Source organism: Bidens hawaiensis, unplaced genomic scaffold (assembly GCF_021521415.1).
Source record: "Bidens hawaiensis isolate Kalapana, Puna unplaced genomic scaffold, B.hawaiensis_p1.1 tig00028530_1, whole genome shotgun sequence".
NCBI lineage: Eukaryota > Viridiplantae > Streptophyta > Magnoliopsida > Asterales > Asteraceae > Bidens > Bidens hawaiensis.
Genome location: NW_027494673.1, coordinates 162,290 through 180,002, shown reverse-complemented (window position 1 = coordinate 180,002; position 17,713 = coordinate 162,290). Strand labels below are relative to the sequence as shown.

The 17,713-nt window shown below is 36.1% G+C and overlaps 1 protein-coding gene across 1 annotated transcript; it reads right to left on the bottom strand.

The window, feature by feature from the left end:
* Positions 1-2,438: 2,438 nt before the first annotated feature.
* Positions 2,439-12,057, bottom strand: LOC143577361 (katanin p80 WD40 repeat-containing subunit B1 homolog KTN80.1-like). Its single transcript, XM_077061211.1, has 14 exons — positions 12,043-12,057; positions 7,044-7,199; positions 5,954-6,071; positions 5,651-5,877; positions 5,469-5,571; positions 5,091-5,380; positions 4,755-4,992; positions 4,267-4,658; positions 3,339-3,470; positions 3,195-3,269; positions 2,979-3,091; positions 2,783-2,899; positions 2,637-2,705; positions 2,439-2,561 (listed from the first exon to the last, which is right to left on the bottom strand). Exons 1-14 carry the CDS (start codon positions 12,055-12,057, stop codon positions 2,501-2,503), a joined length of 2,106 nt encoding a protein of 701 aa, XP_076917326.1. The 3' UTR covers positions 2,439-2,500.
* Positions 12,058-17,713: the final 5,656 nt, after the last annotated feature.

Below are 17,713 nucleotides of genomic sequence, written 5' to 3'. Positions count from 1 at the left end.
CTATATTAAGAAAATGCGAGTGTTTATCAACATTGTTGCAATCATGTGATTATTGTTTCACTAATTGTTACATATAATATTATAATTGATGATAAAGGCATTTTAGATTCCCCCCCCCCCCTTTCTTTTTATTACGTTTCGTTAGCTTAATGTTTAATTGTTTTAGATTTCAAAGGTTTTAGACATGTTTTAGATATCGAAGCCTGACTTTTATCATTCATTCTGACACCAAGCGTTTATCAAGTTGAATAATGCTTTTAAGGATACACAAGATCTTGTGAAAATTACTACTATATGTTTATTGAATGCATGCGAAGTTTGTGATCTGAATTTGGGAACTTACTGTGTTTTTTGTTATATTGAAAAACAATGGATGACAAGATTGACGAGAAGCATGATGTGAAAGATTTAATGTACATGTTTATATGGCTTTTTAGTACATATTTTTAGTAGTGGTAAAATCTAGCTTTTTAAATGTTACTTCTTAATATCCTTATTCATTTATTTTAAAAATAAAATACTATGAAATTATAATGCAGAAAAAAGCATATTTAAATAATTAATCATTATCTAATGTAAGTTGTTTTGTAATAAGCTAATAACGGTTAAACAAGGTTGCAGGCTTGCAGTTGTGTATAGATGGTGAAATCATTATAATCTAATTGGATTAAAAATTTCGAGATTGTCAAGTCGTAAGTTATTACTAAAAATTAGACTTTGAGTCATGCTTCTAAGAAATATTAGTGGTCTATGCAAAGAAACAAGAGTACATGTAAGAAGATTTTTAAGTCGAGTTATGAAAGCTAAAGTAATATCTGAAACCAATATTGGAGATCACATTTTTATTTCAAGAACAGGCTTTATACTATCATATAAATAACTTCGTTTCAATTTCAAAGGAGGCAACTTCCGCTTGGTATTTGTTTTGTAATGACGGTTAACAATCACTTTCGAGTGTTAGTTTATTTCTTAGACAACCAATTTTCTGTTATGGTCAGCTATATATTACGTTGTTCAGTGTAAAAACAAGAGACAGACTGAAAGTACTCTTTTTTTATGAAGATGTTAAGCTTTCAAATAAGAGTACAAATGTTGTATATAAAGACATTTAATTATGATAACTTCATCATGCACTTTTTTTTGTCTTTTGTAATTTATTTTTTCATTCATTAAAAGCAAACTATTACTTATCTAACCCGTATACTATATATTTTCGTTAAATGTACATCCAATATCCAAATTGTGTACCATCAAAATCATAAAGTAATGTGAAAAATAAAAGATAGAACTATAATCATCCTAATTTGACAATTAGTTTTTTTCTTGCCTAAATTAGAAAATGATGGAAAATATGTTGCCTAATCTATCCAAGTTTCCTAGAATTAACAAACATCCACGTAAACTTTTATTTACCAAAAACGACAAATCAAAACTAGACTCACATCACATGTTGAAAATCAAAATTGTGATAGTAAACCATGTGACAATCATTTCAAATGTGATCCACATATTAATTTTTGAGTTCGGTTATTTTAATTTTTTACATGCATATAGTATCCCCTACCTATTTATTAAAGTGCTTTAAATATTTTCAGTATATTGTACTTCAGTACATGATGTATATATATCATAGTCTGCCTTACATTGCATTCATGATTCATAATAGAATCAAACAAATTGAATTTTATTATATTATTTATGTTTTATACCATGGTAAAAACAACTTGTGTGGACTCTCTAGTCTTAACAACACACTTAAAAACTTTAAAGTTTTTAACTAAGACCATGCGTACTCATTTAACGTTGTCGCGTTTTCACTCTAACCCCCCCCCCCTCTTCCCCGCGTTTTGGCTTGGCGTTTTCGAGGGAGCGTTTCCTACAAAACGCAAGTTCGGCTCGAATTTTTATGGAATTTGTATGTGGGGAGAGGAGAGGGGGAGAGTATATGTTATTATTGTATGAGAGTTGTGGCGTTTTGCCCACTACGCTATTTTTTGCAAAACTCTCAATTGATGACGGGGATGCCATATGATCCAAAATGCTTCTTGGAACATTTTTACTACACGTGGTCTAAATATAAAGATCAATTACCTTTATGCATAGGGAAGGGAACTACTACTCTACTAGTGATATGGTCATATGGAAAAAGATAGATCTTTATGCTTCAACAAACCTGGCAGAGCCCATCAGATCATGATGAAGGGCCTTAATCTCGGGCCCTATTAGAGTAGATCAGTTAGTTTAGTTAGCATGAAATTATCACAGATATACTTCTTTTACTCTTTTCATAAATAGATATGATATGTTGCTGAAGCTTATTCAGCAAATATTTTCCATCTTTTTTATTTTTCACATCAAAATGCACATTTGAACAAGATATTACATATTCACAACAGGCCAATAACCTGTATATCATTTGCTATTTTTCTTACTGAAAATGGCTGTTTGAGGGCAAAGAACCCAAAGATAAAACTGTATATGAGTTACTTGAATTTTTTTTCTATGATTGTTGAAGTATTAGGTTAAGTTCTTGTGCAGTTTTTGCTGTCAAACCGCCCCGCCTACATGGAAAAACATGTGCCACTTTAGCATCATTTTAATCTATTAAATACGAGGTGATTCCAAAAGATGATTACCGTATAACATCGGGGAGAATTTTATGTACTTTTTGAAGTTGAATATGGCATTGATTGCAGCTTTCAAGTCTGTCATCAAATTTTTAAATATCACAAGTTAGTTAGTTGAAAATACAGTTTTACAAGAATAAACAGAAGCAACAGACCGTTTCTCGGCATGAAGATCAACTCCTACAGTTGGAGATACGGAAATTGTTGAGTTGATTACGGGCCCAAAGACAGTGACAAGCTTTAATAACATTTGTAGTGACACGCTTATATGTCTGCACACATTTCAAAAACGCATTAATAGTTTAATACCATATGGTCAACAAGCATAATGAAACTGTTGTATGTATGCACCTCTCGGTTTGGCTATCGAGTAAACCCGACAGCAAAGGCAGCAAACAAGAGAAGAGATCTAATGTTATAGATTCTATGTTTTCCAGCATAACACTAATTACATCTGCTTGTACCTATAGATATAGACAGCAACATATTCAGATATTTAACTGTTTGAAAACACAAGTTATCAAAAACATGCTAACGGTGTATTAAAATTCCATGAAGAATACATACAGCATGATCTGGCAGTTTCTGCAAGGCGTTAATAGCGGCTCGTGGGTCATTTTGGTCCCAAAAACGCCGTACCACCTAAAAGCAGTAACATCATAGCAAGGTTCAGTTGACTAATGGAAAATATACTGCATGGTTTAAACTTACCTGGAGCTTTGTGAGACGAGATCGAAGTGTGCTTAAAGACGAATCATGATCTAGCATCAAAACTTCAGCCGGATCATCGTCATTTTCATTCTTGACCATCAGATCTCTCCCTGAGGTCTGTGGATTATCCTCCTGCCAGTTGTCAAAAAACTAAATCTATTTAATACTATTATTGTTAGGGTGCGCATGAAACGGAAATAAGCAATCAGTAACTGAAATAACGACATAACCAAACTGAAATTACCCAACCCACAAAACCAAAAAAAAAACAAATTTTATATTGAATTTATGGATTATAATTTTTATTTTTGAATGTTAAGTAATTTATAAAAAAATAATTAATGGTGTAACCCAAAAGTATTAGGACCAAATGTGTAATATAAAATAACAAAGAAATTTAGGCCCAAATTTACTATTTTGACCCTTTTATTCCAAAAATATATAGCTCAAATAGCAAAACCGAACAGTTTTAAAAAATCGAATTTCCTTATCCTTTTAGTTTTGCATGTACCAGAAACTGAAAAAACCGAACAACCAAAAAAACCAATTTCGGTTATTGAATTCATCAATTATAGTTTTATTTTTTAATGCTTAGTATTTTGTAGAAAATAATAAATGGTGTAGCCCAAAAATTTAATACCAAAATATGTAAAAATCAATTAATCATTAATCAACAAAAAAAATTAGGCTCAAATTTATTAATTTGGTCATGCCTTTGCCAAAAATTCAAGCCCAAATGACAAAACCGAAACCAAACAGTTTACAAAAATCGAATTTTTGGTTTGAGCCCAAAACCGACCAATGCACACCTAATTATTGTGAAGCAACATATAATTTTCATCTGAAGTGACAGTGTGGCAAGATATATTAACACTGATCATATTAAGTATAAATGAAAATGCTTATGCAGTCAGCAACATGATCATACCTTCATTGATCTAGATCTCCGTGTTACCAGCATTGAATATCTAGTTTTTTCAGGAATTACACGGCGGGAAGTAACAGATTTTTGACCCGGGGAGGCCTTAACTTTCTGACGTACCGTATTTGGGGATTTCTTGGGTGTTTGTACTACCAAATCAGGTGTTTTTAAAGGTTTCTGGGATGTTTTTGTTTCAGTCATAGGTTGTTGCACAACATCAGGAACAGTTACTGGCATATTGACAGAATGTTGTTGTATAATGGTGGTAGGTACATAATTTGTGTTAGGTAATGTCTGAGAAGTTAAGTCAGGTTTATCACATTCATTAGTATCATCTAACGTGTCTCTTTTTTCATATTTCTCAACCAGACTGCGGGTCCTTCCATTCACAACCGCAACTGCAAACATACGTGGAAAAATGTGGAAGAAACATTGTGAGTTATAACCGACTTATTCTTCCTCTTCTACAACACGCGTAACGTTTAAATAACTACCTCCATTAACATATTTAACAGACTTGAACTCTTTGTTTGATTCGGCAGACATGTCTTTAGAAATCACAGGAGTCACACCTGCAGCTTTATGTAATACAGTGAATTGCAATAATATAAGATAAATTAATAACCAAAGAAAAGGTGAGTTAAATAACAACTTACTATCTACATATATATTCTTTATATCCTTTGTGTCATCATCTAGATATTTCGGTTGCGCCTTGTAAGGTTCAATTTGCTTCACAAACACAAGAAAGTAGATAAGTTATCATGTATTTTATTTAATTTTAAGACGTTTCATTTGAAATTTGAATCCACAAAATTTAAGATGCTTACTGAAACATCTGCAGCCCAAATGCCTACAGAATTATGATAATATGAGCACCCAAAAAGCTTCACATCATTAATACATATATCACCCAAAGTTGACCATTCTAAGTCAACTGCATCTTGACAAACTACAGGCTCCCATGAAACCACCTTTAAACTGCTATCTAACCCACAAAAGAGTGTTCTACCATCTGGATGAAATGTAATTGACCGTACACCTGTCGCTTCGGGCCGAGTTGACCCGATCAACTCAAAGGTTTCCAAATCCCAAAACTTTACAGTTTTGTCTGATGAACCTGGAATCAGTAATTACTAGTTAAGCAAGTAATGATGATAATCACATGACTTGTTTTTACTGTTGGATCAATTATACAAATAACAAACCTGTTGCTAAAAGAAACTCGAGAGGATGGAAATCCATTGATCTAATGTGTCCTTCGTGTAATTTGAACTCGTGCAATAGCTTTCCTGCAGTTAAATCCCATATCTATAAACAAAATAAAACATAAAACAACAGAAAGTTAGTTAAATTGTTGCTTTTGAGATGAATGATAAAACAACATTACCTTTACAATATTATCAAGTCCACCGGACACCACCCAACGGCCATCAGGGGTGAATCTGATCGTACTGATTGCTCGTTTATGACTCTTGTACGTATGAATGCATGTCTTTTTTCTAATGTCCCATATCTTCAAGTTAGTGTCCATTGAACCAGATGCAAGAAACTCACCAAAAGGATGGAATTCCACTGCTGTGCAATAGGACCGGTGTCCGTTAAGTGTTCTAACCACTGCACTCAACCAAAAACAATCACGAATTAAGCAAAAACACCTCAGACTCAACTTCTAGAAGGTGGACAAATTTACCCTTTGTTTCTTCAAGATCCCAGAGCTTGACCGCACCAGACGAAGCTCCAGCAGCCACTAGAACTTCAGTCGAATCAAAAGCTACAGATTCTATAGGGCTCGTGTGGCCACTTAGGCTCTGCACCGTATTACAAAGGCACCAGACGTAAGAGAAAGGACTATAAACATTACAGTTTAGAAGCATTTATACATTGGTTATCTATTTGACTGATAATTATTGCAAGTTGAAACAAGATTGTGCCTATCATATATTTTCCATTTTCTAATTATCAGGCCATTTTTTGCCCTTGTGCCAGTTACCGAGCCCTTTACGCCTTGAGTTTGCCATGCGACTTTGACTACCATGTTAGACATTATGCAGATAAAAGTAGGAAAACATTAATGCCAAAGGTTTCGTGACCCATAGAGTACCAGGTGTTAACTAGATGCCATGCTGCCAAAGTTTTCAATAATATATCCACTTGAAATATTACAAAAATTTGTAGTATAACTAAAAATATATGACATCAAAAATTCTGTTAGGATCTGCACACACTCGAATTAAACACAAACGAAAAAAGCAATAAACAAACATGATGATTTAACATGATTCGGATTAAACTCTAAACTGTCCTACGTCCACAGGTGATGACTAGGTATTATTTATTAACGATTACTACATAACAATGATATATTGATATATATATATATATAGGGACTAGACTAGGTTTGTAACTTAGTAAACAACAAATCTCAAACAAGCTGGCCTTAGTGCCGGCCACCATGCACCCGTCTCCTCTTCTTGACTTGAACTAAAAAATGTGGGCCTAAACAAAGGCCAACGAACCCAACAAATTCCACCCTAATACAGTTATTGCAGTTTATGGCTAACAAATTCGGGCTCATTGCAGTATATAGGACACATAATTAGGGCTCTACTCCAAAACAAATTTTTAATTATAAACAAAATTTGAAATCAATGTAAGTGGAATTGACACCAAGTCACCATATGCAGTGTTGATTAAAAAGTGATCGGGTCGAGGGTAGACATTGGTTGGTCAAATGGACTACTGTTACAAAATTTTCAATCAAGCAGCAATGAACTAGTGACCGTTATAGGCGTTGGTTTCCCAACTGACCAAAGATTGACAATTTGATCATCACCTCCTGTGACAAAATGCCTACGTGTCTTCTTCTTTCCGATTTTGATGCAATTCACATTAGCAGAATGTGCCACAAACTCTTCTATATTTTCAGTCAAGAAATACTAATAATAAACACAAGATAGAATAGAACAACCAGGTTTGTAAGAAAAGGATACACAATTTATACGCCATTCAACCAGAACGTATCAACTTATTATGACTTATGTGTATAAATATATACAAATTGAAATGAAGTGGTGCGAATCAGAGAGAGGATTATGCAAAAACACACACACACAGGAATATGAGAGAGACTTGTTGGGGTTTGATTGAAACGGTTTCTATCTTTATTTTTAAATCTTTATAATCATTGAATTTACAAATCATCATTTGCAACGTTAACAAAATTACTTAATATAATATCTCACCAACTTTTGCAATCCCGTTTACTTCATTTTTGTTAATCTATTTATATATAGGGTTTTATTATACTACATGAATGATTTATAAACCAGTGTTGATGTAGCATCCGAATATTTATGAACTCAATTGAAGAAACACTAATCGACCCCGGCAGATTACGGATAATCTGGGGGTTAAATAGATGTTTCCCACGAGGGTTAGTTCCGGCAAAGATGGCTGCTCTCCTGATGACCTGCAAAACAGACACCGTGAGCTCGTCACTGAGAAGGGGGGTACCTCCTTGTGACCACCCTCCGGCGTGAGAATCAGACTAGATTGCTCTTGAATATAAGTGTATATTAAGAGAAATAGCTAGAGAGAAGATATCAGATAATATATGAGATATAAGATAATGATACCGTTCCAAGGTGTTGGAGTATTTATAGCCGAAGGTAGGTTTCCAAGCAGGTACAGCCGGCTGAATAGTATTCCTTTTCGACCAACTGTGGGCTACGCACATGCCATGCTAGTGGTTGGTGGGTAGGCAGCGGCTGATAGTGACATGGCCGGCTGTGTACTATTCCTTTTCCACCAACTGCAGGCTATGCACGTGCCACGACAAGGGTTGGTGAGTAGGCAGCGGCTGATAGTGACATTAAGTACTAGAGCGTGCTGCTCGTCGTACTGTTGTCAGTGAGCTGTCGCAGCTTTGGTCAGATCTTTTGTCCATACCTTGGCAGGTATAGTACAAAAGATCCTCCAGTAGCGTACGGACTGGCTCATTTGGGCGGGAGTTTTCCCGGCTTTGGGCGGGAGTATTCCCGGCTTGCTCATTCCTTCTTCAGGTGACATTACTGAATTATTTGAGTTAGTGCCTTGTGCGTGTAGCCTTGCTGTGCGGGTAGCCTTCCCTGATGGCTAGTATCCGTAGCTGCGGGAACAGGCGGAGTACGTCACCATTGGGAGGCTTTTCCTGCGGGAACAGCTTGCGTACTGCGCGTAAGGACGCCGCGTCTCTGAGCGTAGTGGGTCCTGCGGATCCAGTTGGTCTTTGCGCAGATGACCCTCTTCAAGGTGAGTCTTGCGAGTTTGGTCTTTGCGCAGACGTCCCTCTTGAAGGTGAGTCTTGCGGGTCCAACTGCGCAGACGTCTCTCTTTGAGGTGAGTCTTGCGGGTCCAACTGGGCTCTGCTGGGACCTACCTCTTCATCAATCAACTGTTGTTATAACTCATTTATTTAATTTGTATATTATAAAACCATACCCGACAACAATATACTAATAGTTTAAAGTGTATGGCAAATTATATGATGACACATATAGCAAAAAAGATCAACATTCTAATATATTCCGCACGTGATTTCGATTTCACTGAAAATACACAATGCACAAGTGAAAGAGCCAAGACCCAAAAACAACATTCAAGATAGCCTAATTAACTCATATATGTGTCCTACACATGTTAGTATATTTTATTGCATTATATGAATGTTAAACATACATAGCCTAACAAAAAACGGATCAAGTATTACTCACCTTTATTTGAGGTTCAGCGGTTATACGTGTCCTTCTTTGTTTGTATTTGACTACTTATAGTCAACACTTTAACATGTCAATTTATAAATCTCAACTCGTCACAACTACATTTTCTTAGCTACATAACTTATTACTTCTCAACTCATTCACGTTGGCATGCGCAATATGTATTGTATATTATTTCTTTCTAATTTTTTGACCTAATTGACCCATTATGATAAGTTATTCAAAACCCAATTCATTTCAATATTTTTATGCATCGTTCTTGATAGATAACACATAAAGTAGGTTTGTATCTATTTCACGCATTCTTGATGTCGAAAACTAATTTAGTACAAAAGTCATAATCTAAGAAGATAGATTAGGAACCTTAATTCTCTGTAACTTGATTATGTTATCATACTCATCCAGTCATCCCCAATCATATCTAACGGTTTTGATGCAAATAAAAAAGTATCAATAAATCAATTATAACTTATTTTACCCAATCAAAAAAGATTGTGAATTAAACGAACTCCCTTTGCCAAATCCCCAAAACATACTTTCTACATTTAACCATCATACTTGGAGTTTAAGAACTTCATTATATAACTCCAACTTTTACTCATAATTTCATCATTAACTCAAGAAAACTCTATGCCCTAGGTTTTAGATAGTAAATTCACTACCCAAGCTTTGTTCTCATAAATGGAGGTGTTTAATACAACATAATTTCTTAATATTTAACCACCAGATTGTTGGATTGCAAGCTTGATCTTGGTTGTAATAAACTTTTTAACAATATAAATGGGTGACAGATTTTACATATAAATTACTTTTGTAATTCACTTTTAGCTTGGTTGACTTGTTGAATTTGGTAGAACATAAATAGAAAACATACCAAATTTGATTATATTTCTTTTTGTATCATTAAAACAATCAATTATATATAAACAACCCAAATACTCAAATAGTCTTGTCAGGGCCGGCCCAAATGAGTTATAAACTAAAGCTAGGGTTTTAGGCTCACAAATTTTTGAGGCCCCCATTTTTAAAATATTATATATAAATTTCGTTTCCCCAACTAAAATTAATGCTGTATGTTGTAGTGGCATTTCACATCTTTTGGGTTACCACGTGTCCACCAGGGTTCGAATCCCTTTTCCTCCTCTTTCTATAGATTTTTATTTTATCCAACTTCTTTGTTTTAGTATTTTAATAAAACCTTTCTTTTTTTCTTAACTTGAAGATTAATTTGAAACCAAAGCATGTGTTGTTATAAAAACAAAAATTAATAAATAACCTGAGCATATACATCTCTTAATTTGTAATCAAAACTTGTTTCGAGTTTATATGATAAAATTCGATCATTATCTTATTTTAGTTGTTCATTTATATTCTTAAAACTAAGATAACATATGTTCATTATAATTGTCAACTCACATGTTGAAAATGACCAATGCGTGTGTTGTTGTTCACAAGATATTTTTCAGTATTATCCGATCAAGTTAAATTCATAACGTGTTTCATTATATTTTGTGTGGTTAAGTTATTATTATTCATATATAACATTCAAACAATTACAATAAAGTAAAATATATAAAGGGTATTTATATATTGGTTGCTTTTTTTGGAAGAAAGAAAATCATATACTAGCTGTTTTGCTCATGTTATAAAATATAGTATGAGAAATGAAATTGTTTCGGTTTTGAATTTAACTTATTCGTTTGAATTAAATGCGTAGCGGGCTGAATAAAATTTTAAAAATTACAATCCCACATTTTATAGAAAAGGTCTGGGGTTTTTTATTCGCTTTAGGCCACCAAAAAGGTTGGGCCGCCACTAAGTCTTGTAAATTCTAAACGTCTACAAATTTGCTTTATTTGTATGAAAGTAAGATATTTTACATATATTTTATGTGGAAGGTTCATGTACATTTTGATCTTAACATGAGTACGTAGAAAATAATGCCAATTTATTTAAAAATGCGAACGTAAGAAACAATACCAACTACAATACCAATCTACATAAACAATGACTTATAATAACAAAGAAAAGAACCTAAAAATTACAACAAAAGAATCAAAATCAAGAACAAAATAATAACGGCATATACCAACAAATACTTATAACAGCAAAAGAAAACATCTAATAATAACAACAAAATATAAATAAGCAAATACTTATAACGTCTCATAATCGAAAATTAGCAAATACGAACAAAAAATAGCAGCAAACACCTATAAAAATAAACATAATCATAACAACAAATTGGTTCTCACCGTTTTCATGTTAAGAATAAAATGTATTTGATCATGTTTCTATATTTTATAACGATAGTTTTGTAATAAAATTTGAAATGTTAATAAATATAGACGTGGGAAGGACTACAAATATATAATGTCAATTACTTGTTGCATAAATTTATGCGATGAGCATGTCGATATATTTATATTGTGCTTAATTTTGTATGGATCTTGAACTATTTGGATATCAAAGCTAGTATTATCAAGTTTTTTTTTTAATCTTTTATAGAAAACAAAGATAGCACATATGTATTTTTACATTACAAACATATTAATGTCCCAAACCTGCCAAAAGGGTCAAAGAGTCTATCTTACTTATAAACTATGGTCAATAAGAAAAAAACTACGGAGTATTTTCTTAAAGTGATTATTTATAAATAGTTCAGATTATAAAAGCCATTTTCGGAGGAGCATATAATTGTTAGCTGGTGTGGCAGTGATCGTTGACAAATCACCGTCCAAATAAAACTACCCTAAGAAAACTAAGAAACGTCACTAATATTAGTATTGAACATTACAACAATCTTTTAAAATTATATACATTGCTCTAATCTGGCACTAGAATTTTTTTTCAATCAAAATGACATAATAATTTGCCAATTAAGTTAATTGACTGTGTGAGTTCCCCGTACTAAATAATAATAATAATAATAATAATAATAATAATAATAATAATAATAATAATTAACTAATATATTCATTCATAGTTTATAGGGCAGACGGATATGTGCATTAATGTATACGTTGTGGTTGGCCATATACGTTACTTTATTTATATTCATAAAAGGATCATGTCATCATGAGGAGCACACCGTCCATCTATTTTATTTTAGATTTGATCATACCAACTAACCAACCATCTTATATTTATTAATTTATTTTAACCATATCACGGAATCTCACTTAAACTGATCTCCCGTGGCCCTTGTGATTTGTGAAGGTTATGATATATCATTTGATAACAACATTAATCATTGGTTATCTTGTTTAATGATGACCATATTGGATGAGATGTCATTTTTCAAAATTTGTTTATTATCATAATTAGTCAACTGAACCAAATTCGAAGATACTCTTCAAATGTCGTTAATTGTTGTTTTGAGAGTTAAAAGTGTAATTTTAAGTTCTTGTGGCCAAAATCTCTTAATAAGGTAGGGATGAAGTTGGTTAAATAAAACTTGAACTTTTTTTTGTAGGTCTAAATTAGGGGTGACAAATGTGACCCATTGGGTTGAATAAGTTGTATTAAAATTTATATAATTAATAGGTCATAATGGGTATAATTAAAAAAAGAATTTGATTGAAATGGGTCAAAATGAGTTGACATTTCTTGAGATTTTTTTTAATAAAACGAGAAAAACAGAAGAAACTTTTTAGTACTTTTACTTTTTTAGTTTTTGATTTATATTTCGAGTTATGATTTTTTTTGAATTATTTAATGAGGGGTTTTGAAATGAGTCAAAATGGGTTGAGATTTCAGAAACCCCTCACCAAAAAATTTAAAAATAATAATTAAAAAATTATAACTTAAAATATAAATAAAAAACTTAAAAAGTAAAAATATTATAAAGTTTTCTCCGTTTTCTCGTTACATTAAAAAAACCCCAAGTAATATCAACTCATTTTAACTAGTTTCAATTATTTTCTTTTTTTAGTTACAACTCATTCAACTCAATGTGTCACAATTAACACCCATAGTCCAAATTTATAAAAAGGGAAAAAAGGACAACTTGGAAGTTGCAAGAAACCCGAAATACAACTAACAAACAAGAGAGATAAAAAAACAAAAAAACCAACTACAAAGGAAAACTTGAATTAACACACCGACGCTAACAATAAAAGCCACGTATCATTTACAAGAGAGAAACTACTCAAAATTTGAGTTTTGGGAGAGAAATAAGCTGAATGAAGCAAGAAATCTGAACTCAAAGGGATGCATATTACGAGATATCCGAACATACCTAATATTTGACTTGAGAATAGAATATTTAGCTACACCTCTGACAAATTTATAAATATAATATTTTTAAGTATGTAACAACTTTAACATACTTTCCATTTTAATTTTCTTTTAAAGATTGTATAACACATTTGTGTATTCGGTTTTGATGCGGTAACATGGTTCAGGTAATCGGGTGGGTAACACCCAGTTACCCTCCTAGAATACTTCTGAATTTGGGTTGTCTCATTGGTTCGGATTCCTTTGTCATCCACACTTAGTAACAAGACTAAAGAAACACGGATCCGATCCTCTAGTACGGGTCCTAGATCCGATGAGTCCACAGGGTAAAATACGGATAACTATTAGTACGGTATGAGTATAACTTCCCGAAGTCCAATGACCGGAACCTGCAAAACAGACACCGTGAGTCTCGTTACAGGAAGGACAAGAGGGGGGTCTTCCTGTAACCACCTTCCGGCGTGAGAATCAGTAACGTTCGTAAAGAGAGAAGTACTGAAGTAAACAGACTAAGAGTAGTCAGAGTATATGTGAGTTAGAATACCAGTGAGTGAATGAATACCTCATGTAGGTTGACAAGGTATTTATAGCCGAAGGATTTAGGAAGGTGATTGGGCCAGCTGTCCTCTTCTAGAATATCTCGATAACCGCTTGGACGCGTGTCCTCTTGTGATAGGTTGAGCTATACGTCCCATGTGCATGGGTACAACAACCTGGACACGCGTCACCCAATGATAGGACGGATTGCACCCTGGCCATGTGCACGGTTATAACAACCTGGTCAGGTGTCCCTCATTCATTGGTAGGTAAGTCACGTATTCTTCAAGTAACAATCGTGAGCGTTCTTCTAGAGGGTAGTTAGTTATTGACAACTGTCCCGTTGGCATTGCCCCCCCCCCCGGTCATTTTGGCGGACCGATGTCTTGTCTGCGGATGACTTCTGAGGGTGCAAGGATGCTTCCGCGCATGGTATGAGGACGTTCTTCCTCTACCGCGATATGCGGGTGATCCATATGTCCCGCGGGTTATATATGAGAGGTTCCTCTATGACCCGCGAGTGGTACTTAAGTGTATTTGGGTCTTTTTGATACCCTACCTCTATAAGTCCCCCCAGTCCAGTGTTTCCTCCGTGTGAAATTTTTATGCTGGTGAAATTTTGGACTTAATGTATTTTGAGGGTTTTTGAATTTTGAAGTTAGGTAGAAAATATCTTCTGTTGGTATAGATAATCATGAAAAAAGGACAAATTGACCACTCGCAGGCTCGTGAACCGGCGATGGAACGTTTTTACGGCTGTCACTGTACCCGACTGTGCAACTTTTTCTCTTTTTCGAATTTCCCGCGTGACGTGGCGGTTGATGATTAGGCGATGGCTTTCTCTCTCCACTGTTCATATCCCATCGCATTAATTGCGATGGGTATAAATAGGGAGAGAAATCTTCTGCTTAAAGTTTTATCGCCTTTATTTGCTGATTATCTTCTTTGCTTTCTATCTGATAAAGCACTGAACTTTCTCATATTCTCTTATCAAATCTTTCTATAATGTCGAATGTTCAAACTGAAATTGAAGAGATAGAAGTTTCATGGAACTATTCAGAATATGAGAAGTTGCTAGAGATGTATGGCATTCCACCAGAGTGGGGGGCGGAATTTCCTTCTCTCGGTTCCATAGCCAGTTTACCACCACCTGGTAAAATGGCTGTTTACTCGGATTATTTCGTTTATGGGAATTTCCGTTTTCCTATAACGAAATTTTTCATGAAGGTGCTAACTGCCTATGGGATTCATCTCTCCCAGCTGCACCCGCGTTCTGTCATGCGAATTCGTCACTACGAATTGGTATGTATAACAAGTTACCAGGTGCCACATGTTGATCGATTTCCGGTCTTTTACCGTCTTGCCAACCGTGACGGTTGGTTTACATGCCAAGGCTTCTCCGATAGAAGTCTTGGTTATGAAGTTGAAAAGGGGTCCGCCGACTGGCGTAATAAGTTTTTCTGGATCTCTGAGGACGTGGTACCTGTTACTATGGTCCGTCGCCCGGTCAATAGTGCTCTTCTAGATGTTATCACGGCCGCTCACGAAGGTCGTGGTTGGTTCCGCGCCCTAATGGCGGAACCGACACCAATGCGAGCGCTACCTGAAGAGGCCCTGGTGTGGGCAGACATGAGCCGCTTGTGGCCATCGGAATTTATGGAGCCCATTTTTGTTGATCTAAACGAATGTAAGTTATCTTTATTGCCTTTCCTTTACCTTGGACCTTTTTATGACTTATCTTTTATTTTTTCAGGTCGGAGTTCTATGATTAACGCTCTGTTCGAGGATAGGGGTTGCGTCCGCAAGAGCATTCGTGATGCGGGGGACCTACCCATCCTTGAGAAAACCAGATCCCGATTCTTTTTTCCAAAGAAGGTGCGACCTAAATCCATTGATTCGGACGCCACCTTTGAGACAGGTGTGTATGTTCTAAACCCTTCTCCGCTTAATGCCATTATTTCTGACGAGATGATCGCCATCTTATCGTCAAGCGATGATGATGGCGATGCTTCTGAGTTTTCTACTTCTCAAGAAGAGAGGGACTCTGATGAGGATGCCCCTGAACTTTCCTCTGTCTCATCTTTATTGGCAGAGTTGGAGAAGAAGAGGAATTTCTTGGCTTTTCAAGCAAGCCAAGCGGATACCAAGGCTGCGGACGCATAGGCGGGTCCTTCGAAGAAGAAACGAAAAACCCATCGTCCTAAGAAGCCACAATACAGTCTTGCTGATCGCATTTACACGATAGACGATATGTGTTCTTCTTTAAGTACTTTACTATTTTTAAGCTCTTTTAGCTGAGTGTAGCTTTTTGTGCAGATTCGCTGATTTTACCGGAAGATGTGTCTGAGAGGTAGCCTACTCCAACTCCTCAGACGGAAAGGCAGCCGTCTCCTCCTCCAGAAAGGGAAGCGGGAGACAAGCCTCCTACTCCTTCCACTGAGTTTGTTGCGGAGGATCGACCAACGTCTCCTCCGACTGGGACTATTATAGAAGAGAGGGTGCCGACTCCTTTGGTTGATACTTCAGCGGAGAGACCCGACAACCAGTCTTGGACTAATAACCATTTTGACTATCTTTTCCAGACTGGGAGTATTGCTGGTGAGCAACAGACCAATCCTGCTGTTAATGAGGAAGGTTTCAGGACCGATGGGTCTCCTCCTCGACCTCCTCCTCAACAATCATCGTCTTTCCCAGTTCGCCTAGAACCTTCAGGTTCCCGTTATTATGGGGACGCGAACTTGGGTGATAAGCATGATTTGTTTGTCCCTCCGTGGGACATTACTAATGGATCCCGGTTCACTGACCCCAGGGTCTGTATGAGTTTTACTAGACACTGCGTGCCACCGGCCGAAATGGTGCACCAGCGTGATCTTTCCCACCACGACCTTCATACAGACGTAGCCTATCATCTGGCTAATGCCTTAGCCGGTAGTCAAGAAGTTTTGTATGAATGGCGTACTATGGGCGGGAAGCTAGGTGAATCTTCCCGAGCCCTTGAATCTGCGAGGAAAGAAGCTGAGGAGCACCGTGTTGCGGCCCATACTGCTAAATGGAAACAAGCCGACGCGGAGAATGCCCTCAAGAGTGAGCAGGATCACAATGCTGCCGCTGCTCGTCGATGGAAGAAAGCCTGTGAAAAAAAACTCCCTTCTTGAGGCTGCTCGGGCAAAGGCTCAAAAGGAGAGAGATGATTTGGCCCGGGCTCAAGAAGCAAACTCGACCTTGGAAAATCAAGTGACCCTTCAAGGCACTCGAATCCAAGAGCTTGAGGCAGAGCTGAAGCTACAGAGGGAGCAAACTGAACTTAAAGACAAAAGTGCCATTGAGGTTCAAGCTGCTTATGACTCCCTCCTGCAAGCTCATGAGGAAACAGCCGCGGGATCTCAAGCGTTTCAGGCACGAGCTGAACGCGCGGAGCAAGACCGTCAGTGGTTCCTCGCCCGAGGGGTTGATGTTGTAAGTTTTTTCCTCTTGAATGTTCAATTCTTACTTCTTATTTTCGATATTAAAAACTTGTATTTTTATCCTGACAGGTCGTCCGCTATATCAATGGAAGTAAGGAGCTTACTGATAGCTTTGCCAATCTGATGGCTGCTTCTTCTTCACTTGGGCGTGTGATGGGTTTTCATGAAGGGATGAATTATGCTCAAAGCAACCGCACCTTTAAGGATCATCCGCTTCATGGTTTTGACGTCAAGCGGGAATGTGCTAAACGGGTTAAAGAGCACGATGCCTTGGTCTTTCCTTTACAGAATATGCTTCCGGAGTTTGCTTCCGCCGATGACGGCATGCAACAATTAAAAAGCTATCTTGGTGAAGAGTCTGAGGATGATTCTTCGGAAGACACGTCATCGAAGGCTCCGGAAGACAAAACGGCCTCGAACCCTTAGGATAGGTTTAGATGTTTTGTAACTTGA